The 27,335-nt window shown below is 41.6% G+C and overlaps 1 protein-coding gene across 1 annotated transcript in view; it reads right to left on the minus strand.

Moving 5' to 3' along the window:
• itpr2 (inositol 1,4,5-trisphosphate receptor, type 2) overlaps positions 1–24,247 on the minus strand; it is a 54,278-nt gene extending 30,031 nt beyond the window's left edge. Inside the window, exons 1-37 of the mRNA XM_023406692.2 lie at positions 23,869–24,247; positions 19,378–19,448; positions 18,930–19,048; positions 18,755–18,841; positions 17,574–17,732; positions 16,649–16,747; positions 16,370–16,453; positions 16,095–16,241; positions 15,186–15,281; positions 14,777–14,821; positions 12,702–12,853; positions 11,288–11,387; positions 10,982–11,142; positions 10,746–10,887; positions 10,362–10,520; positions 8,901–9,073; positions 8,293–8,412; positions 7,847–8,029; positions 7,437–7,688; positions 7,207–7,354; positions 6,918–7,065; positions 6,082–6,269; positions 5,859–5,982; positions 5,705–5,762; positions 5,433–5,598; positions 4,933–5,100; positions 4,363–4,449; positions 4,142–4,267; positions 3,887–4,009; positions 3,430–3,630; positions 2,778–3,029; positions 2,472–2,597; positions 2,144–2,272; positions 1,676–1,796; positions 1,174–1,355; positions 808–950; positions 129–237 (exon numbers count right to left, since the gene is read on the minus strand). Of these exons, the coding sequence (XP_023262460.1) occupies positions 129–237; positions 808–950; positions 1,174–1,355; positions 1,676–1,796; positions 2,144–2,272; positions 2,472–2,597; positions 2,778–3,029; positions 3,430–3,630; positions 3,887–4,009; positions 4,142–4,267; positions 4,363–4,449; positions 4,933–5,100; positions 5,433–5,598; positions 5,705–5,762; positions 5,859–5,982; positions 6,082–6,269; positions 6,918–7,065; positions 7,207–7,354; positions 7,437–7,688; positions 7,847–8,029; positions 8,293–8,412; positions 8,901–9,073; positions 10,362–10,520; positions 10,746–10,887; positions 10,982–11,142; positions 11,288–11,387; positions 12,702–12,853; positions 14,777–14,821; positions 15,186–15,281; positions 16,095–16,241; positions 16,370–16,453; positions 16,649–16,747; positions 17,574–17,732; positions 18,755–18,841; positions 18,930–19,048; positions 19,378–19,448; positions 23,869–23,960 (5,040 nt within the window). The 5' untranslated portion in view covers positions 23,961–24,247. The remainder of the gene's footprint in view (positions 1–128; positions 238–807; positions 951–1,173; positions 1,356–1,675; positions 1,797–2,143; positions 2,273–2,471; positions 2,598–2,777; positions 3,030–3,429; positions 3,631–3,886; positions 4,010–4,141; positions 4,268–4,362; positions 4,450–4,932; positions 5,101–5,432; positions 5,599–5,704; positions 5,763–5,858; positions 5,983–6,081; positions 6,270–6,917; positions 7,066–7,206; positions 7,355–7,436; positions 7,689–7,846; positions 8,030–8,292; positions 8,413–8,900; positions 9,074–10,361; positions 10,521–10,745; positions 10,888–10,981; positions 11,143–11,287; positions 11,388–12,701; positions 12,854–14,776; positions 14,822–15,185; positions 15,282–16,094; positions 16,242–16,369; positions 16,454–16,648; positions 16,748–17,573; positions 17,733–18,754; positions 18,842–18,929; positions 19,049–19,377; positions 19,449–23,868) is intronic.
• Positions 24,248–27,335: the final 3,088 nt, after the last annotated feature.

A 27,335-nucleotide genomic window follows, 5' to 3' on the forward strand; every position in this document is an offset into this window, starting at 1 on the left:
CACTGAGAGTTTGAGAGACAAACACTGATTTTCTTGTAAAATCCTGAATTTTTACTTCTAACAGTGACAAATTATTTAATGAAATCATGTTTCAGTGACATCCTCCCCAAGCGGGCTGAAGTACTCACAGCCTCCTGAAAGCATTCCTTCTTGTCCAGCATCTCTCTGAGTGTCTGTAGGATCTTGATACACAGCTTTTCCTCTTTGTCCATAAGCTTCTTGGTGTGTTTGATCAGCCTGGCAGAGTGAGGAGAAGTGCTCTATCATTTACCATGGAGTCCAACTAATGCACTCACTGGCTCACAAGTAAAAACAAAGCAATATTTTATTGATCACCACAGGTGAAATCTCTTTTTCTGCTCTCTGAGGAGGTCAGACAGCTGCTGCAGCAGCAGCAGAGTAACAGCACCCCTGGAGGTTTGATCATGTATCAAATAATTAATACAGTTTGAGTTGTCTACTGAACATAGATGCATTGAACACATTTTTCTTTACTATTATTTCATTAATATATAATATTTTCAAATATGTTTCTTCCCTTTCAGCTCTTTTCCAAACCTTCCTGACTTACTCAATAAGTATAACAGTAAGTGTTGGTAGTAGTTCTGTTTAATGCTAGATTTTCCATCCTGACAAAAAAATACTTGTTCTTTGACATGCCAGTCTTTAATTTAGCACATGTTGAATATCATCAAAAATTAATAACTATCAACCACTACGTCAGGCATGCTGCTAGTGTAGCCAGAGACTCAAGACTTAAGGTGATGTGTTCTTTGCTCTACACACGGGTAAAGGACAGAGACTCACTTGGACATGAACGCTCCGCTCTCACAGCGTAAACGAGCAGCTTCTGGAAACAGCAGCTCGGGGCTGTGAAGAACATCCACCAGCACAGAAAACTCTGCCTGAACCTTCGGGCTGAACTGCTCCTCCAGGCAGGACACAACCCCCTGTATACACACACACAAACACGCACACACACACACACATAAAGGCTCAATCCGGTGCTGTCCTGGATGTATTGATACTGCTAAAGAGCATACATAAAGCCCTCATAAAGTCAACTTGGAAACTCCCGTTCATGTAGGCTAACATTTTAGCCATGCTACAGTACAGCCTGGCAAGAGCCACTTGCATGGCTGCAGATTCTTAGGCTTGTCTTAGTCTGCGCACCTGCAGCTTCTCAATGATGTTCTTGTAGTCAGGGCCACCCAGGGGCTCCTTGCGTGGTCGTGTGCGGGCAGAGATCCTCCAGTCCTTTGCTGCCCGCTGCACCATGTTGCTGTGGACCTTGAGAGACAAAGTGTTGACCTGACTGTCCAGGTCCACTGGGATGGCTATGGCTCGTGCCTTAGCTGGGGAAGAACATGAAGGGTTAAATGTCAGTGTGAGTTTATTTTTCCTGCTCTGACAGCAAACATGGCTCAGGCACCCAACACAAATTGATCCAGTAGAGCTTCTCGGTGGCCAGTGTTACTGTGCAGCTCACACTTACACTGTGACATGAATATGTTAACAAGTGAAATGAAATACAGCAATTCTCTGAATAAACGCTGGTACAAAACCAGTACAACTAATACATTTGCTATTATATTTATTATATTTTTTTACTTTTAATTACATAGTTTAACTGTATTAAAATGCCTCTTTCTCCCAGCAGAGTAGCAGCACTCACCCACGTCAGCCAGTGTTTTGATACAGCTCTCAATATTAGACTTCTGAGCTGAGTTGATCCAGGTGCAGTTGTAGATCCTGAAAGACGACTGGAGCAGCTTGATGAAGACAGACTGGTTTGTCTGTGAAATGAGACGACAGAGCAGGGGATATTGTTTTTTTTACGGGTATAACTGTTAAGACGGACAGAGATAATCCTTATGGGAACACTTCTATATTGTCTCTGATTGGAGGCATTTATACAGACTTATGCGTGAAACACCTCAAGCAGCTGCTCTATGTACAACTGTCTGCAATGAAACAACATGGTCTCAGGTGAGGGTGCAGTGAAGGAGGCTGTCTGCTGTCAAATATTTATTTTTTTTAACTTTAAAGTAGCTAAAAGTTGGCAAAGGATTTGGATGTGCCATGAATGAGCCTCGCTCTGCGGACACATTTCACCTGCTTGTCAGGGTTGGGAAAACAATACCTGCAGGTTGGAGTGGTTGACAGAGAAAGGTGAACTGAAGAAACCCTTGACAATGGCCATCACTGTCTCTGTCACATACTTCTCCAGGGGCAGATCTGCATGGTTACGGTCTGTGGTCGTGTTGCACACCTTAAATGCAAAAGTCAAACAGGGGGTAATTTCTGAATAAGCAAACCCACACATCACATCTCTATCATTTTCTCTGCATGCACAGTATGTGAGTAGATTTAGCATATAACTAAGCCCTCATGTATCTTGACACATACACTGCCTCATTAGGAAAGGATCAGGCAAACACACGTGACCTTTCAATCTGACAGAGACTTACACTGGACATGTCCACCAGGAAGTTGTCAAATAGCTTCCAGATATGGCTGGAGGTGTAGATCTCCTTCATTTCGACCTCTGTGTCCACATAGCAGTGATTCACAAAGTTCACATAAGCAGTTTTCACCTGGGGCATAAAAAAAAAAGAAAAAAAAGAAAAAAAGAAATGTGATGCCTGTTCACTTTGAAAAAAAGATACAGCTTTAAATTGTTTCCAATTTTTTTTTTTTTTAGAAAAGTTTGCATAAATCCTTTATTCATCTTTACCATATAACTAAAGCTATATTATTAGTTTTTAAGAAACTACCTCTGGTATACAGCTGACATCAGTGACAACTTTGACTATGTCATCCAGTGGCAGCAGAGAGTTGCATTTCAGCTCTGTGTAGACGTTCTTGCCCTCGGTGCAGGCAGCCAGTAGCTCCACGAGCGTGTTGTGATAGGCCAGAGCTCCGTCTTCATCTGTGCGCTCCCGCTCTGAGCCCATCATCTGCAGCAACACTGGGAACGAAGAGCGGTCGTTGTAGAACACCAGCACGTCCTCGCCTCCGTTCACCAGCTGGTGAACACAAACACAGGTTACATGAGGTAACTGCAAGGTCTACCTGAGGTACTGCCACTGTCACCATTACAGATTAAACATAAACAGTTGCACAGAAGTACAAGTGCTTTTAATATGAAAATATCACTTAATGTAGCGCATGTGCAACATCATAACGAGCTGCATATTTCCAATTTTAAGAATATTGATTCATTGTGATTTAATGCAGCAAAGTCCTCCTGCAACTAAACAGCACTCATACCTTAATGAGTATAAGGTATCTGTGTATCGCATAAGATACCCCATCAGGAAGGTTTTCCATGAATCATATTTAAGAAAACATTTTTTCTTTATCCGTTTCTTTTCAACTTAAACAAACCGTAACCGATATTCATGCAGTGTGCTGTTTTTTGCTCACCTCTGTCATGACTTTGTCCTGACATTTTTTCACATACTTCCCATCAGCTTTCACAATGGTCTGCAGGAACTTGAGGTACTGAACATGCCTTCCATGTGTTTCAATGCAGTGGACGAAATGATGAACCACACGGTCGCTGATCTCATTGCACAGCTGGTAGTTGTTCATAAAGATGTGACGCATCGTCTCAGCTTCCAGCAGCTGGTGAAAAACAGGAGCCACGATTCAGTCTTTGACAGAGATTATTTTCATGCAAATAGAATATTGATTCATTTGTGTAATGAAAAACAAAACAGTCCTTGCATAAAAAAAAAAAAAAAGAAAAAAAAAAAAGGACATCACATCACTTTTTCTACTGTCAGGCTGCTTTTGTTTGGGACCTTAGAGGACATCCCTAAAAGTAATGCATGATAAGTAATGCAACCAGGGACGACTACAGCAGTTCATATCAACATACCCCTGGAGTGAGGAATAGGTTAAGATGTTTATGCAGCAGAACTTGGTTCTGAGGATTTCCTCTGCAGAAGTTCTGCAGAAACGTATGTGCCAGGGTCATGATCTCATTCATCTTCTCGTCACTCTGTGCAAAACCAGAAACAAACAAATAAACGTAAAGATGATTAGAGAGAAAGTCAGACAGACAGACGTCAAGATTTCACACCAACATCAAGTGGGATGAGCCTTTCAGTTGGCTGTTGTGGTTGTTACTCACCGTCTCATATGGGATCTGAAGCAGGTCCAGCACCACAGTGTGGGCCCCCATGTTCTTCAACAGCCTCTGCTGCTGCACACGACTCTTCTTACTGGGAAAACACAGCTTACTAAGCCGCAGTAAGATCTGCAGATGACACAGAGAAATGTTTTGCAGATGCACAACAGCAGAAAAAAAGACATCTGATAAGAATTACCTGGAAATAAAGACTTGGACCTCACCTCTTTGACAATGTTGTAGTTGTTTGCCTTGTTACTGTCAATCTGAGGTTTATTATCACCATCTTGAACTGGGCTCAGAACAACCTCCTAGTAAAAGACAAAAAACATCCCTTTAGTGACGTTCACCCACAAAAAGGTTTTATCTTTGGCACAGAACAACCTCTGTATCCCGTCTCTAATTACTGGGCATTTGCAACAGTGTGGTGGGAAAAATGCCTGAACTGATCCTAATCAGTACTTTTCTTAAACAATACAAGCACGAATAATGTTTTAAAAACAAAACAAGTTACAGGTTAATAAAAACTGATTCAGCAGGAGCTTCCTGTTCTGACATAGATTATTATTCATTATTCCTAAGCTCCAACAAAACAGTTTGCACCGTTTCCTTTCCACCAACTTTGATTAACGATAACAACAAACAAAGAAGCCGTTCACCGTGCAGCTGAATGACTGACGGGATGTTTAAGGCAACTACAGCAACTTCCTGCAGAGCTCTAAATGTCACAGTAGAATCTGAAATGTGAAACTTTGCTTTCAAACGCTGGATACCATTAAATGATGGTACAGTACCTCAATGATCTGTTCTTTGCCCTGTCTGACCCCCAGGTCTTCACTGCTGTAGACTCCACTCTTCTCCACCCACAGCTCTGACTTCTCAACGGTCAGACGCAGCTGGTCCAGATCTGTCTTGATCTGCTTGTAGTTCTCGACATCCTGCTCTGACACCAGCAGCTGGACCTGGAAAATACACAGACGCAGACACCGGATGACAAATAAACCAGACATGGAGATATTAATCGAACAAATGTGTGTGAAAGCAAATCTCTGCCAAGAAATCTCAGTGCACCACTTTGAGAAAGCCAGTGTGTTGGTAAAATGGGAGCTTGTGCAGTTCTAGATTCCAGCTGAGGAAGCTCTCTGCTGCTCGGCCCCTCGATAACTCTCATAATCCAAAATGATTACATCAAGCATGACAAAAAAAAAAATCACTTCACTCAGGAAGTACCAAATGCCACACTCTGTCAGCTTACCAGGTATCAAATGCTCGAGTGTGACTGCTATGTCGCTACCTGTTTGAAGGCCTGCAGCACTTCAGCTCTCTGGCTGAAGTGTTTGAAGATGAGTTGCAGTGAGCCAGACACCAATGGGGGGTAATCTTGCATGATAAGGTGGATCAGAACCCTCAGAAAGGTCCGACCGCCCTCATCGTCCAGCTCCACCGCACTTAACTCTGAGCTGAAATCACACAAATGCACACTTACATCTTTGAGGTTCCTTTGGCGAGTGCTCCGAGAGTGTATAAAAACACTGCGAGTCAGTAAACAAGCACAACTTCACCCACCTTCCTGCAAACATGCTCTCTGCTTTGGCTGCGATCTCATCTATGTCAGGTTCAGAGGCTATGGGCAAAATATAGTGGTTAATTCAGTATGGTAAGCTGCTAGAATGTAAGAGGATAGCTTCAGTATTTGTATCAAGAGGGAATAAAGTCTCACGTGTCACTAGAGGCATTTCGGCCAATGAGACAGAGCTGTCAATTATGCTCTTCTCCCCAAACTCTTTCTTGTAGATGGACAACAAGTATGTGATCCTGTAATCTAACCTCACGCTCAGGATGAACTAAAAGGGAGGGAAGAAGTCACAGAAACAGTCACTCAGGTATGAGATAGGTGAAAAAATGTGAAATAGCACCGTGAACATCCAGAAGGTGGCGCTTACTTGCAGGATCTCGATGATCTTTAGCTTGGTGTCCATCACCATGACGTCCTCATTGTCCGGCAGGAAGTGTCCTTTACTGTAGCGCAGGGAGGGAGGGGTGTCAGGGAGGCTGTGCAGCACACCTCGACTCATCACCATCTGAGTCATCATTTCTCCAACGCCGTGGATCGTGCGCAGGACATTATTGCCTAAAGGAAACAGTCGTCATATATTTTGCTTTTTGGGTGTGTTTGTGTGTTTAAAGCCTGTCATCATAAAGATATACATCAAGCCTGTGAAAGTATCATACAAGCTAAGACAAATGCTCTGAGGACATCAAATGCCAGATGGGCCAGAACATTTTCTGTTATTATTTCCAGTCCATTAAATCTAACTACTACTTTTATTCAAACATTCCCAAAGAAAGGTTTTGTCAATCCTGATCTGCAGAAAATCATCTTTAGCACCATATCGACATGTCTCTATTTCTGTAACTCCATATTTTAGTTCCACTGATACCTAGACTTCTTTATCCTTCTAACAAGATGTAAAAGCAAAACCTTTTCTACCTATGCTAGCTCCCTATTACTGTCACAGTTGAATTAAAAATCCTAAAGCTTTTCTGTATAGCTTTGCTTCTATCTATATTTTTAACTGCTGCATCCATATTTCCCATCTAAAAACCCAAGGACTCATGTCTGTCCTTCACTCAAAGAATATTATCTGTCCCCTCCTCCCTGTTCAATGATCTTGCTCCCAAAATAACGAAACTGCAAAATACAGTTGTACTCATTAGCTTCAACCTTAGTTGACCAATTCAAAGAGATATTGCACTTATACTGTGTAAGTGCACTGACCAGCCTCTGGGCTCTTGTTGAGCTTGTTCATGAAGGTGAGTGGGTGCTGGACAATATCCAAGATGGCCAGCAGGGTGCGTGTTAAACGCAGCAGCTCACTAAAGCTATAGAAACCAAAGTAAACCAGGTTACGAGCCAGATTCACCACCTGGAAGAGAGAAGTAAATTGAGCACATCGTGATTAGAAAATTTATTGTGGCAAATAAAATGAAGTCCAATTTGAAATAGCTTATGTGATAAAATGAGGATGAATTCTAAAAATAAATACAGCATACTGAATTTATTTTACCTCTAGTGTGAGTTCATTCTTGTCTTTATCCCCAAATGGAAAATGCTGACTGACGACGTCTTTGAGGTATTCTTCCACAAACTCCATCGTGGGGGCAAACTTCCTCTTCATCTCCTCCCTTGAGCTGTCGGTGGACTCGTACTCAAACCTGTAGAAACAAACAATCACCATCTGAATGAGGTCATTCTCAAAGTATCATACAAAGCACAGTCACACGCGCAGACGCTCACTCGTGGATGGTAATCTTGGAGGGGATCTCGGTCCAGAGGCGAGCGTAGCGTACAGGCACCACAGCCTCCTGTGGGTCACGGTCCACATGCATGTGCAGCATGAGGCGGCAGAAGGAGGCTCTGAGGTTGTAGGGCAGGCAGTCGTCGAACATGCAGCGCAGGATCAGATCCACAGGTAACTGACAGGTGATCTGGTTGATGGCTAAGTACTGACGGTCCAGACACATTTTCGCAAACAGGTTCAGTTGGTATCTGCAGAAGAGGTGAAGGACATGGAAGACAAACACGTGAAGGGATTTTTGTTTTGCAGATTGAACATGGAGGAAAAAGGGGAAAAGATTGGCTCCCTCTTGCTTGTTTCAGCTATTTTTGTGTTACTATGGAAAGAAAGTTTAGAGTACCACCATCACCTGTAGTAGGTAATGATGTCTACATCCATCTTGTGGTTGCCCTTAGCATCCTGGGCCAGGTGGCGGATGGATTTGCCGTGAGGCTCCTTGTGGCTGTCGATCCAGTAGAGCCAAACCTCCTCCTCCTCCACCTCCTCCTGCAGCAGGGAGGACTCCAGGGTGGTTTCTGTGTTAGAGATTAGCCTAGGGAGGGGAGAGGGAGAAAGTGTGACATAAAACAGTTACTCGAAAAAAAAAAAAAAAAAAAAAAAACTACACACATTACACTTTGACGTAGAGCTGCTGCTGAAAATATCTATTTCACAAGAGGCGCACTGGAGGGAACAGCAATCTCTCTTGCTGTGGAGAGCATGTGCATTTTTAAACATGTTTTAAAAATGAACGAGTGAAATATGAAGGGATCAACCAGGATGCTTTAAATATAGATACCACAGGTTGTGACTCACTTGGTCTGGATGAGGATATCTGCGTTGGTGGGGTTCAGCATAAATTTACAGATAAGCTCCTGTGTGACGGGGATGGCAGTCTTGTTGGACACACAGAGATCAGAGAGATAATCCAAGAATCTGGAAGAGCAGATCAAACATGAATCACCAAGTTTCAGCACAGAAACACATGAACTGATTGTACACATGAAAGTGTGTGTGTATAATTGACTGTACATACTTTCACTCTATGCAAGAGTTTTGGGGGAAAAAAATGTGTGATTTGTGTAACTGATTTTTTCAAGTTTTCTGTCTCTCACAATAAATTCTGGATTAAAATTTGACATGTAAAGCAGATGGACACAGTGACAGCAACACATTATAATATACTAATCATTCATTCCAATACAACACCCCAAAAATAAAGTTAAGTAGGTATGATTCACAGCTTGTATTGGATTGCATTATACTGCATTATTCCGTGTTCCTGTGAAGTGGTCAGTCCCTTTATTTCAAAAGTAACCAGTCACAACAGAAATCTTATGTATGTTTATTTTGTATTCTGTATTTTCTTTTACTAAATTGTGTCCTTGGGGTCATCTAATCTAAGGGAGGTGTACATGTCTGACCTGGGCTCTCTGTTGCGCCTCAGCAGGCTGACAAAGGTCTCGATCTCTCTGGCTGTGATGTGTTTTTCCAGCAGCTTGCGGTTGTTGTGCAGCAGGGCAGTGATTGTGTCCTCGGCCAGGATCTCATACCCAATCTGAGACTGCATGATTGAGAACTTTTTGGCGATATATTCCTATGTGGGACGGGAAACATATGGCTTTAAACACATGGTAGTGAAGTCAAGAGGAGAAGTCAAAGAGATGCGTAAAAATGTGCTGAATCACTGCATCTAGTTTGCAATTGTTTAACTATTATTCAGAAAGAACTTGTTGAACAGGATAACTTTTGAAAATGCGCCCTGATTCACATTCATGAAGCTCCCCAGTTACACTTGAGAGCTGCCTGTCACATCCACAGCCTTTTAACCACTGAGCAGCTCAACAGGACTTCTTTTGTGGTTAGTGAAAACCTGCTTCTTTTCATCAAGGGTGAGGGGTTTTATCAATTAATCTACTGACTTGACTACTGATTAATCCTTTATAAAATGGCAAAAAATTATGAAAAGCATACATAAAACGTATCAAAAGCCCAGGTGAGGTCATGCAGTGAGTTTGCTTGACAAGTACAAAAGAAAATATTTAATTTGTAATTAAATGAAATCAAGAAAAGTGAGAAAATCTTCAAATGTTTGGCATTTTTACAAGAAGATACAGCAAGTATATATAATTGAATGTCTCCATACAACTTTGAGTTTCTTGAGTTACTACAGGCCTTTTTACAGCAGACTTTTTAGCTCATCATAGCCAGCGAAAAGCTCATGTATTACTGATAACATGAAGGCTCTGTTCTGTTCAAGTTTCCCAGTAATCCATAACCAACATAAGGACCCTCAAGCAGTCAAATGGAATTCAGCAATCATGTGTGTGTTTACCTCTTGTTATAAAACCAGACAAATGTTTACCTGCTAAAATGCAGCATGGCAGTAGCACAAGTAGAGTAAAGATCTCAGTCAATCAAATGATTCAGTTCAAGCAGTTATCCTGGAGTATCGAGCTATAGTCAGTTTAGGCTAGCTAGCTAATGTCTAGCGTCAGCCACTGGTTGCACCTGACCGAGGAAGACTGTAGCAGCAATATTAATGAGTGTGCTGAGTTTATTCAGTATAAATTCAACCTCTTCATTTGTGACGGAAAAAGTTCTGCAAGCTCATTATTAAACTTGTGAATTATTTCTGTTGATCTACTGATCGATTAAAAGACCATTTGAGCACTACTTAGGTTTTTTGATTAGGCGAATCATTACAGCAGCTGTGGTCGATTTTCCCAGACAGCCTGGAAGAAAATACTGATAAGCTCCCAGTTAAAAGCCACCTCTCTAACCTAAGACTACCCTGCATCCTGTTGATAATGACCATGTCTATCACCCTGATGACTACTCAATGACCAGTCAATATTAGACTCGTGCAGAAGATGGAAACATGCCTGGTTCTTGCGATAGTCCTGTTGGGAATGTCGTAACACCCTATAGCAGAGTCTCAACATGTACTTGAAGTGAGCATAGCGCTGGTCTCCCAAGTCCTCCAACCTCAGCATCGGACCATCACCCTGATCGGTGAACGGTGCCTTCAGGATGCCAAAGATCTGGAGGAACAGAAACCCAGACACAGTGATGAAGAACCAATAGAGGATTGACAAATAGCAATAGCAGGAAAATGCTTCAGTAAGTACACTTCTTGAGGCCAATCTGTAGCTATTGTAAAATTTCTCACTAATGGTCATTCAGTAAGATTTGCTCTGGGATTCACTTCATTTTGTGCCAACATAAGGGACAGACGTGTGTGAGTGTGTGTTTGCACTCGTGCTGACCTGAGCAAGGATGTTCTGTTCCCTCATGAGTTTCTGCCTCTCTCGGTTGGGTGTAGAGGTGACCACAGATAAAACTTCCTGGCCGTTGTTCGGTACCACACACACAAAGAAAACCAGGTCCTCCAGGAGCTTAGTCACAAACCTGTAAATATATATGAAGGCAGAAAATATCATGAAATCATAAAATATGCACAACGCTCTGTGTCACCTCTGTCATCACGCTCATGTCTCTGTACCTCCTTTCATTCTGAGCGATGTTGCCATACTGAAGCTTCCTCACGGTGGACTCCAAGACTTTGCTGGCATCGTTAGCGAAGTCCAAGTCCCTGACCTCCGACAGGGGAACAGACACGATGGCAAAAGCCTCTTTGTCCTCTTTAGTGGGGCAGGTACCAATCTATTGTTACAAAACAAAGACCCCTTCACTTTTTGCACACTTTATTGTGTTGTAGATCTCTGAATTACCCTCTAAAGCCACCGTATATGTGTGTAAGTGTGTGTGTGTGTGTGTGTGTGTGTGTGTGTGTGTGTTTAGATTAGACCTTAAGCATAACTGGTCGCTCCTCCTCTGCATCAATGGGGACGTTAGTGCTGGTGACCCAGGTGTTGGTGCACAGGTGCCTAAGCCTCACATATGAGTTTCTGAGGAGGGATGGGACAAATTATTTACAGCAAGTATGATTTTTAGTTGCTGTTACTAAACTAAAAAAAGAAGCCATGATGGTAGTAAATTAGCCTCGTATTCAGTATTACAATATGATGTTCTGACTGATTCTCTGCCTTTTCATTTAACGCCACCACCAGCTTGACATTTTTGTTTTTTTGGAAAATATTTTGACAGCTATAAGACGGATTGCCATGTCTGTACCAAATTGGCACAGACATTCACGGTGCCCAGAGGATGAATCCTATTGACTTTGAAGATCCCCTGACTTTTCCTTTAGCTCCATCATTTGATCAAACTTTGACTTATCTAGTGACATCTACTGGATGAACTGGCACAAAGTTTGGTACAGACATTCAAGCATCCCCTGTGCAGAATCCTAATAACAGTTCCTCTAGTGTGGCCATGAGGGTGACATTTTCAATTGGTTTTTGATTAATTTTAAGTAAAATTTCTCAACAACCACCAGATGAATTGCCATGAAATCTGGACATTCATGTTCACGTCTAGAGAAATTATAACTTTGGTAAACCTCTTATTTTTCATTTAGCCCCATCATTAGGTCAAAATTTCAATTTGTCCAAAATTAGAGTTTATGACTCACTCAAATATGAGAATCAGTTCTGCTTTGCTGGTGTGAATGAACATGCTAAAATAATGTGAGCATGTAAAATCATTATAGCTGCTAAATATCAGAACATTAACATTGTCATTATGAGCATTTTAGCATGCTAATGTTAGCATTTAGCTCAAAGCAATGCTGTGCATAAGTGCAGCCTCACTCGCCTGCTGGCATGGCAATAGACTGTTTGTCTTGTTATGTTGATTTTCACTTGTTTGAGAAATGATCCAGTAACAAGTGTAAGTATGTTTCAGACTGCTGTTTTGCCAACAACAAAATGGCACATACTTGGCGTCGAGTAGCTCAGTTGGATGAGCGTCCGCCCCATGTGTAGAGGCTACAGTCCTCGCTGCAGATGGCCCCGGTTCGGGGCCGCATCGGACAAACCCTTACCTGCATGTCATTCCCCCTCTCTCTGCCTCCCCATTTCCTGTCTCTCTCTACTGCACTATCAATAAAAGGCACAAAAAGCCAGAAAAAAAACATACTCAACTCAAAAAACACATTTCTGTTTCAAAGTAAGTGACATTATCTCACCCTAATGGGCGATTTTCTGACAAGAACTAGACCTACTGTGCTCTGCATTGTGAACTCTGGTGAAAAATGCTCCCCGTGGATTCAACCGCAGCAGATGTAACATGTTATTGTTGCCCCCGTGTGAGTGACTGACCTGGGCACGAGACAGTCGGCCCGCTGCAGAGTGGTGGCATCCAGCTCAAACAGAGAGGCAATGTCATTCCCATGGGGAACAGAAACCAGGGTGAAGGCAATCTTCTCTGCTGCTTGATGCTTTCTCTTGGAGAACACAGGATCTGTCTCATTCTGCAGCACAAACACAAGGACACCCGCAGACAGACAAATATGCACACACACACAGAGGCAGTAGACATTAGTGTCTGCTGTTTAAAAGCTTACAAGGCACAGACAGTTCAGCAGTTTATCAATATCTCAGTCTTTTAAAATACCGTACACGGTATTACAGTATGTTATGTATATTCAGTGTATACTGTAGTCTATACAACAAAAATAAACAGATTGGTCACATAACTATTCAAAGCCACTTAGGCCTGCAATTAATTACTACTTTCATTATTGATTATGAACCATTTAGCATGAAATGATTGCAATAATTGTTGGGTCTGTAAAATGTCAGTAATTCCGAGTGTCCTTAAAAAAAGTTATCAGAGCCCAAATAGATGTCTTAATTCATTAATCCATTAACCACCACCACTATTTTCTGATGATTTATAAACAAAAGTGCTTGACTGATTAATGAAGGAAATAGTCCAATATGATAACAACTGTTAGTTGCAGCCCTAGTTGAGTTGTTGATGAAAAGATACAGAGAAACTGCAACCAACAAATATCTGGTAAATTATTTACATTACTAGATTACACATGGTAGACCAAAAGATATAATTTCCATTGATAATTTTTCGCATCTCTACTTGAATAGTTGACAAGGCACTACGAGCAGTTCACTCAGCAGAAGAGCGCATTCTCTCCTCTTCATCTGCAGCAGCACTCTAACTCACCACAATTTTAAACTGCAATCCCATACTTCACATTTTATAGTCTTCATAAATTATCTCTATCTTGCTGTAGTGTAAAAATTCAGCCTATTTTGAATGAAAAATATTTTTAGTGGGTTAGTAAGTCTTTGTGACCATAAAAATGGTTGCCATATCTTTCCACACATGCTCCTGTAAACACTGATAAACAAGCTCAACTGTTGATAAAATCTAAGAATCCTGAGGGCAGACGGATGTGAGCCAAACTATACTGTCATAGAGTCTGACACTAATGAGGCATCACATTACATAGAGATATAGTCAGAGAGCCATGGCTTCTCTGTGTGCCGTGTCAGACACTGCAGTACATAGGCTGGTACGGTCTGCACTGTGCAGATGCAGCAGATAATGGCGAGGGTTAATTTCTCCCACTGTTCTCTGCATGTCAATGGGAAGCTCCCCAGAGCTGCCTCCACGCCTCAGCTTCTCTATCCTCCCACTCCCTCCCCTCCTCCTTCCCTTCCCCTCCCCTTCCCTCCCCTCCCCTCCGCTGGTGACTCACCCCACCAGCTTAGCACAGGCGAGTAGAGCAGAGCAGACAGCACGTCTGCCTCCCCTCCATCCCCTCTCACAGGGCACCCCCACACCCAGACGTTATGTAAGGAGCCCCCTGTGTGTCTGAAATTCAGCATGTGCATGAGAAAGTGTGTGAGGCTGAGAGAGTTTGTGTGCGTGTTCCTTGCATTGCCAGAATACAAATGTGCAAGGAAGAGCTGAAAGAAATGTCTAGATATAGATTCAGAGTTTGGCAGAGTTTGTGTGTGTCTATGTGTATGTCTCTGTGTGTGTGTGTGTGTGTGTGTGTGTGTGTGTGTGTGTGTGTGTGTGTGTGTGTGTGTGTGTGTGTGTGTGAGAGAACTGGTGGTATTGCATAACCAAAGGATGAGGAGACAGAGAAGGGCCTGAAGTTGGACAGACAATGTGTAACTGATAAGATAATCGTTCTTTCCACTAAAACATAATTCTATCTCCTGTTCACTAACTCATTTTACCTTTCAGTCAAGTGCAAACTGACTCACCGATGGTGTGAAATGACAAAATATTTCCATTTCTGATATGTTTAACTACATATATCAGCCTTGTATATTAGATGATGTATAATTCTGTCTATAATTCAGTCTGAGGTCAGATGGGTGTGATTATGTAGCTAACTGTTTTTGTTTGACTGACTCACCTCTCCTTTGGTCTCCACCGTGTTCTCTTTGAATTCAGGGTTCACCTGCAGAGATATTGAGCGGTCAGTGGCCTCAGTTCTACAAAAGCTCAGATGATCATCCTGTCATTATCATCCCAATCCCATCACCCAAAACCAAACCATTCAACAGCAGAAGATGGGTGATAGTGGCCATATCAGTGGGAACACTGCCACCTACAGCACATCACCTAAAGTCTCTTCAACTGTGCTCATTCAGACACTGAAATGTAGGTCCTCTCAATTTGGAAAAATTAAGTGACTCAGGCAAATTGATCGTAAAGAGTGAGCTACTTTTCTAAGAGTACCGAGTAGTAAAAACACAACGATGAGCAGCTACAAAAAGAAAACTGAAAGTGAAAACTGACACAAGCTGAACAGTAAAACTCACCTCAGCTGCAAGGTAATTCCCAGTCGCCAGGTGTTTAAAACGGAAGAGACTGTTCCACTGGCCGGCTCCGCCTCTGCAGGGGTCATAGTGCACGACCTACCATGGGAGCACAAAATAATAAATGATACACCTACTGTAGAAGCATCAGTTTTTGTACACTGTTAATCATGTTTTTGTTCGTCAGCTTGTCCCTCAAACTGTTCTAATATAATGCAGAAGGACGTTTTCAGTTTCCAGTTTATGTCTGTATAGGTATGACAATGCCAGACACACATTTGGATTGGTTTAAAAATCAGTCTAAGGATTATTTCGGCGTATTGTTCTCTGGTCCTTCAGAGCCAGAATAAGTTCACAAACCAAATGAAACAAAGATGCATGTCTTCATTTGCAGCACTTGGTACAGCGACGTCATGTTAAGCCTATCACTTTGGTGTCAGAGTGAGTGAGAGTCAGCCTATGTGCTTAGTACAACAGGAATTTGTTTGTCACCCCGGCACAACAACATGTCAACAACTGATAGGGTGACATAAGTACACTCTAGCACAAACAGCAGAGGGACAAGAGGAACTTAAATTCAGTACAAGCTGATAAAGAGGAACATCCAGTACAATAGACAGTGGATTACAAAGAACTAACGTTTGAAGTGTCCTTACTTATCACAAAACTTTAGATTTAAGTTAAAAAAAAAAAAAAAAAAAAAAAAATCATGTTTATTTAACTGAGCTGGGCAAAATTTACGATTCCGCCGCCTTCGGTAGGGTCTTTATTTTGTTGACATTACAATTTCACCAGTCACCACATGGTAAATGAGCATCATCTCCTTCTAAAAACAATGATTTAAATAAAGCAGCATCAATCATATTCTGAAAAATTACAGAGAGATACTTATAATTCTTGTCTGTGTTTTACCTCAACCTCCCACAGAGCCTTGGAGCTGGTGGCAGAGGTGGCAGATTGCCTCAGTGTGGTCCTGAGAAAGACGTGCTGCTGCTTCTTGTACTCGTCACAGGTCAGAAACTTCTCCTGCTCAGCGTGAAACAGCCTCACCACATCTCCCTGACAGAGGACACACACAGAACATGGGACTGCTGCTTGCTGCTCTGCTGTAAAAATGTTTAAACTACAAGAAATTCTGCTAAAAGACAGACCGAATAAACAGACCTAAAAGCAATAAAACAACATACCCCCTTAAGAACATCTTCCCTGTAGTCGCTAAACTTCATGAACAAGGTGACCTTCCAGCTGGTGTTACAGTTGACAGCATTGACCTGCAGCAAGAAGCAGTTTAGGGGACAAACATTGGCAACGTGATTAAATGCTTCTCTGTGGGCTGAGATGATATATAATTACATCAAAAACTCAAATGAACTACAAGCTAGGAGACAAGCTGTAGGTCTTTCTGGTGAAAAGGAAAGCTACCTGTTTCAAAACTGATAGAAACAACATAAATAAATTAGTCCCACCTCTTTGCAGCCGGGGTTGTCCAGCAGCTCAATGTTACTGGCGTGAAGAGGCTGCCCTGCGTTCACTGGCATTAGCACAACCTTGTCTCCAACCACCACCTTGAACCAAATTAGAGACATTCATATCGCAGCAGGAGTTTACCGAGGTTTCTATGAACTTCCAGCAGTTTTCAAATGGATTAAACAGAAAGAAAGAGTGTATCCATGCAACAGGTTTGTGTCAGGTCTGCAAACATCCACTCATTTTCAAAGGTGCTATGTGCAGCAGCAACAGGCTGAGATTCACATGAGAGAGTGGTTGAGCTGTTGACAGCATACTGGTTTATTTATACTGTGGTGAGTGGACATGAATGCAGCATAGAAAGACATGGTGACTGAAAAGTACACTACCTGTTATTGTATCATTGCTTGCACAATACATGCTCTCTAACACAGTCTAACATCAGTTATATCAGACTGTACACACTCGACTGCGTCTCGTGTTAAGCAGCTATACACAAGCACACAGTGGCGACTGAAGTGGGTGGCTCATCACATTTACTCCGATTCTGTGCTGCAATATTAAAAAAAACATTTTAACTATAATGAAGCAGTATTGATGCCATACAGTGGACAGAAAGTAACAACTGACTTAATACTCTTTAAGCTCAACCTGCAAGTCCACATGCAATGGGAAGACTGTTGCATCCATGCTTTGACTTTTATGATATTCTGTGTCTGACCTAATAATGCACAAACACCATGCACAATCAAGAGCAATACCTTTAACCATAGGATGCTAAAGCCAAAGGGGAAGGACAAAATCAGAAATGTTACTGGAACAGGACAAACAATGAACTGACAGTCTAAACAGAGAGGAATGTCAAGTTGTTGTACAGAACTTTGTATCTATAGTGAGGTGACTCCCGGCGGAGGGGAAACCTACATTATCTCCTTCGCTGCGGAGCTTCCAGAAGGGCTGAATGTAGAACCAAGAGCCCTCGTTCCCGGCCGGGTCCAAAGAAACCCGCATGGCGTTCTTCTCCAGCAAAGCGGGGAGACGCTTGTTGACCGTAAGGTACTTATTACTCTTAATGTGCAGGAGCTGAGAGAGAAGAATCAGGGTGTTTAGGTAGTTCAGCAGCAGTGGTGGAGGAATCATTCAGATCCTAATATGACATGGTAAAGATTTAACTAAAAGGTTTGTTAAAATTCTGAAAATGGATGCTTGTTTTGTCCAACCAATAGTGCAAACCTCAAAATTAATCAAATGAATTGAAATTATTTGAACAATTAAAAGGAAAAGCAGCAAATCCTCATATTTGAAAAGTTGGAAACATAAAATGTTTTTTGCACGAAAAATGACAATCATATATCAAAAGAAACTGATCGTTTCCGATCAACTTGCATACCCTGGGAAGTTTAATCTATAACAAAGCATCATACTCTATAAGTTTTACTGCGTAATGTAACTAGTAGCTAAAGCTGTTTGATTAATTGTAGCAGATTAAAAGGTACAATATTTCCCTCTGACTTATAGTAGGGGTATAAGTAAGTGTTAAGAAAAGTAAAGTACAAGTAGCTCAAATCTGTAGTTCAGGACAGTACTAAAGTAAATGTACTTAGTTACCTTCAAACACTGTACAAGAGTAATAGGAAATCCATTTTTTGGAAAAGAAGCAGAGGTAACTAAGCAAGTAACTTCTTATTTAACTCCAAAGCATTGCTCCACCATTTACAATCTGGCCTCATGGAAGATGTGTGTGTCCTACCACGCAACACATTTCCTGATTCCATTTCACAAACTGGGGGTAAATAAGCTAACCCATAACAAATTGCTTATTGATAGGATGCATTTACTCAAACAGCAGAGCAATGGCAACTGCTGTGAACACATTATCCAAAAGCAGTTAAATATGTAATTTCTTTTTCTCAATTCAACCTCTAAAATAAGAGCTTAGCAATCACTGAAAGGTAATACGACCACTGCAGACTTTTCCAAAACTGCCTGGGGTATCAGGGATTGGATGACAGTAACGCAACCTTGGTAAACAAGAAAACAAAAACAAAGCTCTGGACTGGGGACAGTCTGACGCCACAGGTGTTTGCTGAAGAGACGGGATGTACCTGGATGACATTGCTGTATTTGACGATGTCTCCGAGGAGCTTCTTGTTCTCTGACTCGTTCTGCTTCTGCTCCAGTTCTGCGGCATGCTGAATAATGGAACAGAGGTATGTTATAGCTTTCGTATGCAAATGAAAAATGAAGATGAAGATTCAGATTGCGATAAAAGAGCTCTACCTGTAGCTTCTTGAACAGATCTCCCTGTGTGTTGTTGTTTCCTTGTTTTCCCTGTTTTGCCTTCCAGAACTGCTTCTGGGCTGAGTATCTGTTCATGGGACACACCTTGAAGAGGCAATCTGCGGTGGAGGAGAAGCATTGAGGCACATGGGTGTCACTTTCTGTGAGTCAGGTTAAGTGTCACTCAAGGGTCTCAATGCGGTGAAACTGCATTTTTGAGGTCAGTGGTTATTTACCCACCAGGGGCCTGTGGAGTCAGTTAAACCCATAAAAGCATTGTGAAAACCACAATGTTGTGTTAAACAACACTGAGCGCAAAGGCTCTGGTCAGCCTTGGCAGATTAAAAAAAGTGAGGGGTGTGTGTGTGTGTGTGTGTGTGTGTGTGTGTGTGTGTGTGTGTGTGTGTGTGTAACCTCGAACCAGTGTGACTTGTATACTCATACACACCTCTGAACTTTTTGGGTGGGTTTGCCAGGTCTCCAGCATCAGGCTGGACCACACACCTGTCATCGACAAGCCTGTAGAGAAGAGCACAAAATGATTTCAAAATAAAATTCACTCACCATAATTTCTTTCATCCATTTTAGTTGTAGCTAATTTCAACCTTTACGTAAACATACTGCAATTTCATATGCAATGGCTTTACTGACCAGAAAATCACTTGTCCTCAAAAAGGTTTGCATGACACAAACTGTCTAATTGTTGTGTTACAGACAAATGTCAATACACAAAACAGAGTCTCAGATTACAGAGTCAGATTACTGCTAAAACTGATTATTTGAATACACGGGTCAAAACCACACTTGCTCTACAGTTGTCTGGCCACCTGCAGGATGAAAAGCTCAGCTGGCAACACAAGACCGAGCTCTGTTCAGCATCATATCTGTCTCCTTACAGCTCACCCGATATCTGGACTGACGCTCTGAATGTCACTGGACGGAGCTCATTTAGTTGAACGCTGCTTTGATCTCTGCTGCCCGGCCCAGCAGGAGGAGATGTGCTAAGTCTTGTTGTTTGTATTGAGATAGATACAACAGGCTAAAATGACATTCAACTTTCTGTGGTTTTTCACATGGAGTGAAAAAAAGATGGATGGAAAATCTATCAAATATTATCCACAACAAAACCAGATGTCAACGCAGTGTGTGTAAAATGTAAAATGAAGCTCTGAGAAACAACACTGTTTTGGTCATTGAGGTAAAGTCAACTGTAGTCAGTGGGCTGCCATCACCAGAGGAAACCATGTGGCTTCTGTGCAAGGTTGATTAGAGGGCATTCAGAGGGCGACAACCAGCTAATAACTGCCTTGTTACCCACATCCTTGCCTTTTATTTGCTAGTTGCTGAATGTTTTACACACTACAGAAGTGTCACCAACAGATTCAGAGACGCACAGCAGGTCACACATTACAAATCTGCAAACTTGACAGTTGAAATTACAACGCTGATGATGACTGATATCCAGAGTAAATGATTCGGTTCACAAGACATGTCGGAGTTAATGTTGCAAAAGAGAATTATGCAATCACTGTATCAAGCACACACGCGGTTGTTATTCGTTCACAGGGGCTTATTTTATCTCATTCATGAAACACCGCTTACAACTTGTATTCATCTCTCACATCACATCATGTATCAGTTCGACACATAAAGATGAGGAAGATCTGATGGCTGGAAGTTTTCTCATCATTGGACAGTTTATGAGGAGGGAAATGAAACCAAGAGCAGAATTTATGTAATCTAGAGTATTCAATCCTGGATTAATCTTAGTTTTATTTCAGCCACCTATGTTAGTAGTCAACACTGAGAGGACTGAAGGCGGAATGGCTGAGAGGCCCTCATTCAGTGGAAATGGGCACATTAAACCAGGAAAAACAATGGAGACTGGAAAAAAGAGCGGGTTCATGAACAGAATAACTAAAGCATTAAAGTGATCAGAGCGGGGTGCAGGCTTTTCCTTTTGTGGGACTAAAATGCCAGTCTGGCCACAGCAGTGAAACTGTATGTACTTCATTTTCTTTCTACATGTGAGAAAAGTGAACTGGACGGGTTGAAAATGTCAGTTAATCCTTGCATAGGTGGCGCCATTAATCCATTAATCTAAAGACACGCCTGGACGTTTTATTCAAGATTTCATTTCATCCTGGACTAACTTTAATCCTCCTCCAGGAAATTGGTTTAGTTAAATTTGAGATCATCTGGTGTCAAAGGTCAGCTAAGTCTAAGAACTAGGTGTGGAAAACCAGTTCTCTTAGGACAATTGTCACAGTGTTTTCTTGTCTGTTGTTCAGTGTTTGTCAGGATTCTCACAGCGTTACAGTCATGAATGCAACATAAACCTGCTGAAATATATTCCACATCACCAGCTACCAACTTCTATACAGAGGACTCCATCCCATTCCCTCTATCCCATTTGAACCAAAGGCCGAGGTGCACAAGCACATCCATTCATCCCGTCCACTGAAGAGAAACATAATGCAATGCACAATTCCTCCAATTCATACAAAGCTGGCAGCCCGGCTGAAGTGAGCTGAGCCATTTCCTATTTCTGCCGCAGCACTTGATCAGTGTGTCAATCCACAGGCTGTGTTTTATTTCCTCCAACTCTGTATCAGAGTAAAATCTAAATGAGAAACAATAGAGCCCAACAGGAAACACTATCGAGAGCTAAATGGCACAGGAAGGCTCTCTGGAAAGGTCTCTGGAGCTCATAAATAAGTAATCTTAAGTCCGCAGAGGGCCGGGGCGTGAGTTCAAACAGAGAGGCTTTGACGGTGCCTGACACCCACAGCCAGTGCGAGAGTTTGCTGTGTAACTGAGTTAAACATGAACCAAAGATAAATCTACCAGGCTGGACACAGACAAGCTAATTATAGCTCCCTTGCTTGTGTGGAGTGGACTGAGACAACAACGCAGAAAAACAGAGTAGGTAACACGGAGCAACAGGCCTGATATGTTTCATGTGTGCAACAGAAAATTACCTCATTAGAAAAATGAATATGCGTTTTTTGTTACTGCATGTTTCAACCTGCTGACAACAAAACCCAATAATCTAACTGAGTCATACACTTCCTCGCTAAAAATGCTCCATGATGAATTGTTGGCGAGAGGTGTAAATCCACAGGGAAATCAGCATACAGAAACACTTCAAATGATGGATACAGAATTATTTTTTATCTTAGAAAAATATCATGGATCTCCAAAATAAACCCTCCTGATAACGGGAAATATGGGAAAGCGCAATATCCAAAAGGTCAAGGTCACAAGGGGATATGGATCAGCCAAATGACCTTTACGTTCCTTAAAAAGGTCATTTTGGCTTCTTAGTGTTTACAATGTAAGGTGTGGAAGGAACTCACAGATTCATTGTTATCCTGAGCAAACATGGGCATGGGAGGCCTTATGCAGCCCTCAATAAAATGCTCAGTGCTCCTGTCAGACTGCATGAGTTATTGAATGCTGATAAGAATTTCACTACTTTGCTCCACAACAACAGGAGGTGTGAACAGTTTGCTGCTGTGAACTTTTGCATTTTGAAATTTACAGCCCCTGTGTGTGCTGCGTACATTTGCATTGGCACAGACCTTGACAGAAACGGGAGCTTTTCAGCAACAGAAAGTATGCCGGCTGTGTGCACTCCTGCAGATAGTGAGTCATGGAACACTGCTGTGTACAACCTGGGTGTGAGTCCAGGTACAAACATACTTCAGCTGCCATTTGCTCAAATGCTTGTAATTATTTTTCTAATTCCTTCGCAGTCTAAGGCATTAAAGACGAGGTGTTGACATCAACATCTGCAAGCTGTTGTGAAGTTACCGCTTGCAGGAGGAACTTAAGGCAGGAAAGGGAACAAGAGAGAAAGTGAGAAATAGAAAGTGAGGAAAAGGGAGAGGACACAGGCGGGGCCGGCTCATACTTCAGGGTCAGTCGATCTTTCCACGCTTGTTCTGCAGGATCAGAGGCCAGAGTGCACCTGGAACCACCGAGGTATTTCACCTTGCACTGAAAGCTTTCAGCTCAGGAGGAACTACAGCCAAACAAACTGCTCGTGTCGCTTTTTTTTCTTTTTTTTCTGCTGTGTGGAGAATGACACAGTGAAGAGCAGTTTCCATCACACCTACACACAGCCCTGAAAATGAAATCAGACCGACAACTGATTGGCTATGACATACTTCAAGACTGGTTATGACCCATTAAAATGAATCATTTCATTTCCCTTGATTAATTATTATTAACAGGAGAGTATTTTACAAGAGAAGGACTGACAAATTGAATTCAACTTTTGATAGTCCCATCACTCATCTTGTGACCCCTAAGCTTTACTTTATCTACCCCCAGGTTGGTAACCACAGCTTTAAACGAGAGACTAGTGGCTGAATTAAGCAGCAAACTTTTGATTTTGAGCTCCAAATCAAGTGATTCAGACCTTATCAAAACTTGGCTATGATACTATGTTTCACACTATGGACAATCACAAATACACTTAAACGTGTGTGTTACACTCAATGTAGAAATACTGTTGAATACGATTTACACAAGGTCTACATAACCGGATCTCCCACTTTTTGCTGAGGGCACCCCTGACACCCCTTCATGTCACCCTGTGGGTCCCAGGGCACAACTTTAGGGATCACGTCAAAAAGATCCGCTTGTAACCATCAGCACCTGGGCAACACGCTGCTTTGCATTCCTGTTACATTTGCCTAAACGTGAAGAGTTTCCTGAGAAGCAGTAGTTTGCGCGTTGACAGGCCTTGGCCACAAGTCCCGCACTAAGTTCCTCCTTGAGGCAGTTTACAGTGAAGGGTTCGAGATGAAGAAAGCGGCAACTCGTGTCAGACGCAAAGCACATAAGTAGTTAAAATAGTGCATACGTGAGGATCAACCCATCTGGACTCCCCAGTGAGTAACAAAATGAGTAGCAGACAGGAGGAACATACCCCAAAGTACTGATGAAGCCATTCACCGAGCCTTCCGCGTAAAGAGACACAATGTCTCCAATGTGAAGAAAACTGGATCTGTGCTCTGACATGTTTTTTTTTTGTGAAGATACGCTTAAGATTTGTCCTGGTTTTCCATTTATGAACGAATGGCACTTCTCTTCGGGTGAAGTACAGTCCACACGTTACAGCGCCTCCAGTTTAACAGCAGTCCTCAGATTCACCTTCATTCTTTCACTTCTGCATTTCAGCAAGTCGACAGAGAAAACGCGAAAGTGCGCGAAAGAAATAAACTGCTGGCGAGTTTAAGGCTAATGCTGTGGGGTTTTAGACTTATTCAACTTCTTCCTGTATGTCAGACAGACTCGAGAGTGCTCTTCTTCACATCCACCTCAGGGGGAGGAGACTGCTGCTGTCAGGGCTATGAGCAAATTCCGTTCAATGACATGTTTTTGTTTTTATTCAGAGCAGGCCCTCTAAAAACAGAAGTCATTAAATTAGTCGAAACTTTACTTCACAATGAATCTTTAGCTGTAAAAGGAGATAACTGGTAAATATATAGAGGTTCTATGGGAGATAGAAAATAGATTATACCATAAAGTCCACTCTAGAGACTACAACACATGAAGCCCACTCGTTTCCATTTGAATACTGCATTACTTATCAATGTATGGACATTTAAACATATTAACACGTCACAGTTATGAAAACTATACTCATTTTTATGAATGTGTGTGTAAATCAAGAAGGGCGGGCCCCCTTGGTTGGGGGAGGGGGGGGTAGAGCCAGTGCAGTGGGGTGGGGGGGCGTGATATGATTTATGTAGGGAAAATAAACTAGAGCTTTTAACTTTAACCCTAACTTAATCCTGTAAACTATAAAATAGGATTATTTCATAATTATATGGTTTCATCCAACTGAAAGGAAGCAAACCAGCATTTTTGAAGCTAGGAAAGGTAAGCACCTACTATCTCCCTTTAAAATATTTGTGATTAAAAATTACATTAAAGGTAACAGCTGGGCACAAGCCATGAGCAAGCAAGTGAGTGTGGAGGTCATAAATCACACATTAACAGTCTCCCTAAAGGTTTTCACATTACTTGTTTTATCTTCATTAAAATCCTTTCAGGTTGTGTCTGAATATTTCACACACTGACCACAGACATTGTCTCTCCCAATCATTTGGCAGCAAATCAAACGTCCGGCTGCTTTAGACAAAATATCCTGATTGTGCTTAGTTTTGGACAACAACAGTCATACATGGTCACAGTGACTCTGTTTCCCAGTGTGTCCATTACAGGTGTCCACACTGCTACAGGGGCAAGACTGACAGAGAAACAAAAACGTAAATGTCTAATTTTTCTTTCTATCAAAACTAGACATGTTCTCTGTTTTGGTAATTTGTTTTCTTTCACATCAGTATCTTCTAGTCTGGAATACATAATGAGCAGACGTAGAAAACATCAAAATACAGTAATCCAAGTACTGTAGTTATAGTGGCAAGAAAAAGTAAGTGAACACTTTAGAACTACCTGCATTTACACATAAGATAGTCTTAAAATACGGTCAGGTCTTGATCTGAATGAACAAACACAATCTATTTTAACTAATAAAAAACAAACTATTGTATTATTCTTGTTCATATTGAAAACAACATTCAAGGTGTGGAGGTGTGGGTTAGAGCTACTCAATCTGAAAAAATACTTCAACATTTTGAGTTTGCTGTTCACATGAAACATCTGCTGATGTGAACCATGCCTCGCAAAAGAGATCTCAGAAGATGTATAAATGGAGATGATTTTGTTCTGTGGCTTTTCTCCATAGAAGTGGGCGTCCAGCTAAGATGACGACAGAAGCACAAGGCAGAATGATCAGTAATGTTAAAAAGAACTCAGAGTAACAGATAAAGGCTTAAAGGAATCACTGGAGCTGGTTAACATCTCTTTTCATGAGTCTACCATAAACAGATCATGGTGCATGTTTACATGGAGCATGTTGTCCATGGCCAGACACCATGGAGCCGCTTCTCTCCGTATAAAAACATCATAATTTGGGCCTTTGCTGCCTGGACAGCTCGTGAGAGGAATATGAATTCCCAAGTTTGATCACATTTTACGACCAATTAATTCAAAAGTCCCAGTTAATTCCAAAGGGTCCACACCCTTTTTCTTGCCACTATAGTTTTGAGGTATCTGCACTTCAGTTGAATAATTGTAGATTATGTTACTTTATTCTTCTACTTTGCTACATTTTAGAAGGAAATACTGTATTTTTTACAGCTATAGTCACTAATTACTTTTCAGATCATGATTTGATAAACATCCAAAAAATGAACACAAATTTGAGTATCAGAACTTTTTTCTTCTTTTATCTCCCAGTAATCACCTCATGACCCTTGAAATGTATTTGGCGACCACACACTGATGCATCAGTCCTGAGGGAACAGAGTGAGTACTCTCGATACATGAATTACATTTAGCTGCTAATACTATTGGTTATAGTTGGTCTTTGAATGCAGGACTTTTATTTGTGATAGAGTATATTCACATTGTTGATGGTGGTGGTGGTGTTTCTGTGGAAAAATGTATAGGTTTTTAAAGTTTAAACCATAAAACACACCAACACACCTGATTCATTGGAAAGCTTTGAACAGTATGAAATGGTCTGAATGATTTGCAGTGAGGCTCATATACAACAGGACGGTGGTGGTTTGTACTACATCTCTTGATACACCAGAGGCCGCTAGAGATCAAGACTCAAAGGGTTCAGACCATAGACTGGTTTACGACTCAGCTGCAAATGTCAGACAGGCAATCCCATTATCCGACCTATATCGCCCTCTAGCGTTCACCTTACTGAACTAACAGGTAATTCAGCTGTTCTTTTGGGTTTGCCTGTGTTAAATACAAACAAGTCCACCATAAAAGGTTAATTCATACTGGTTCCAAGGACTGGTTCCTCAGGCTGTACACACAGTCTGCAGGTGAGACAAAGTGAACAAAAAGTAAACTGCTAAATGTAAATTACTACTGACACTTAACTATAACAAAATAATACAGATTTTTTTTATGTTGTAAAATTACAGATTACGACTGACCCAGTAAAATTATTTAATGTTGGCAGACAAACTAGTTTATATCTACGAGGAAGTAAAATGTTTACAGCCTGGACCTGCCGAATAGTCACTCTGATGGAGAGAAATCTCTTACAAAAAATGGGAAGTTAAAGTACAGGACTTTACCGTCACTACTTTTTATTTTATATAGACTTCCACCATGGCCTACAAAACTATACAACTGTATTAATACAACATAGCATACTCAGTGCTAGCTGTGGTAATATATTTCCATCTAAAATGATAGTGTGTGTGTGTGTGTGTGTGTGTGTGTGTGTGTGTGTGTGTGTGTGTGTGTGTGTGTGTGTGTGTGTGTGTGTGTGAGTGTGTGTGTGTGTGTGTTTGAGAGAGA

The sequence above is a fragment of the Seriola lalandi genome, unplaced genomic scaffold, assembly GCF_002814215.2.
Source record: "Seriola lalandi dorsalis isolate HSWRI2012SDOR001 ecotype SW California unplaced genomic scaffold, Sedor1 jcf7180002054314, whole genome shotgun sequence".
Taxonomy (NCBI): domain Eukaryota; kingdom Metazoa; phylum Chordata; class Actinopteri; order Carangiformes; family Carangidae; genus Seriola; species Seriola lalandi.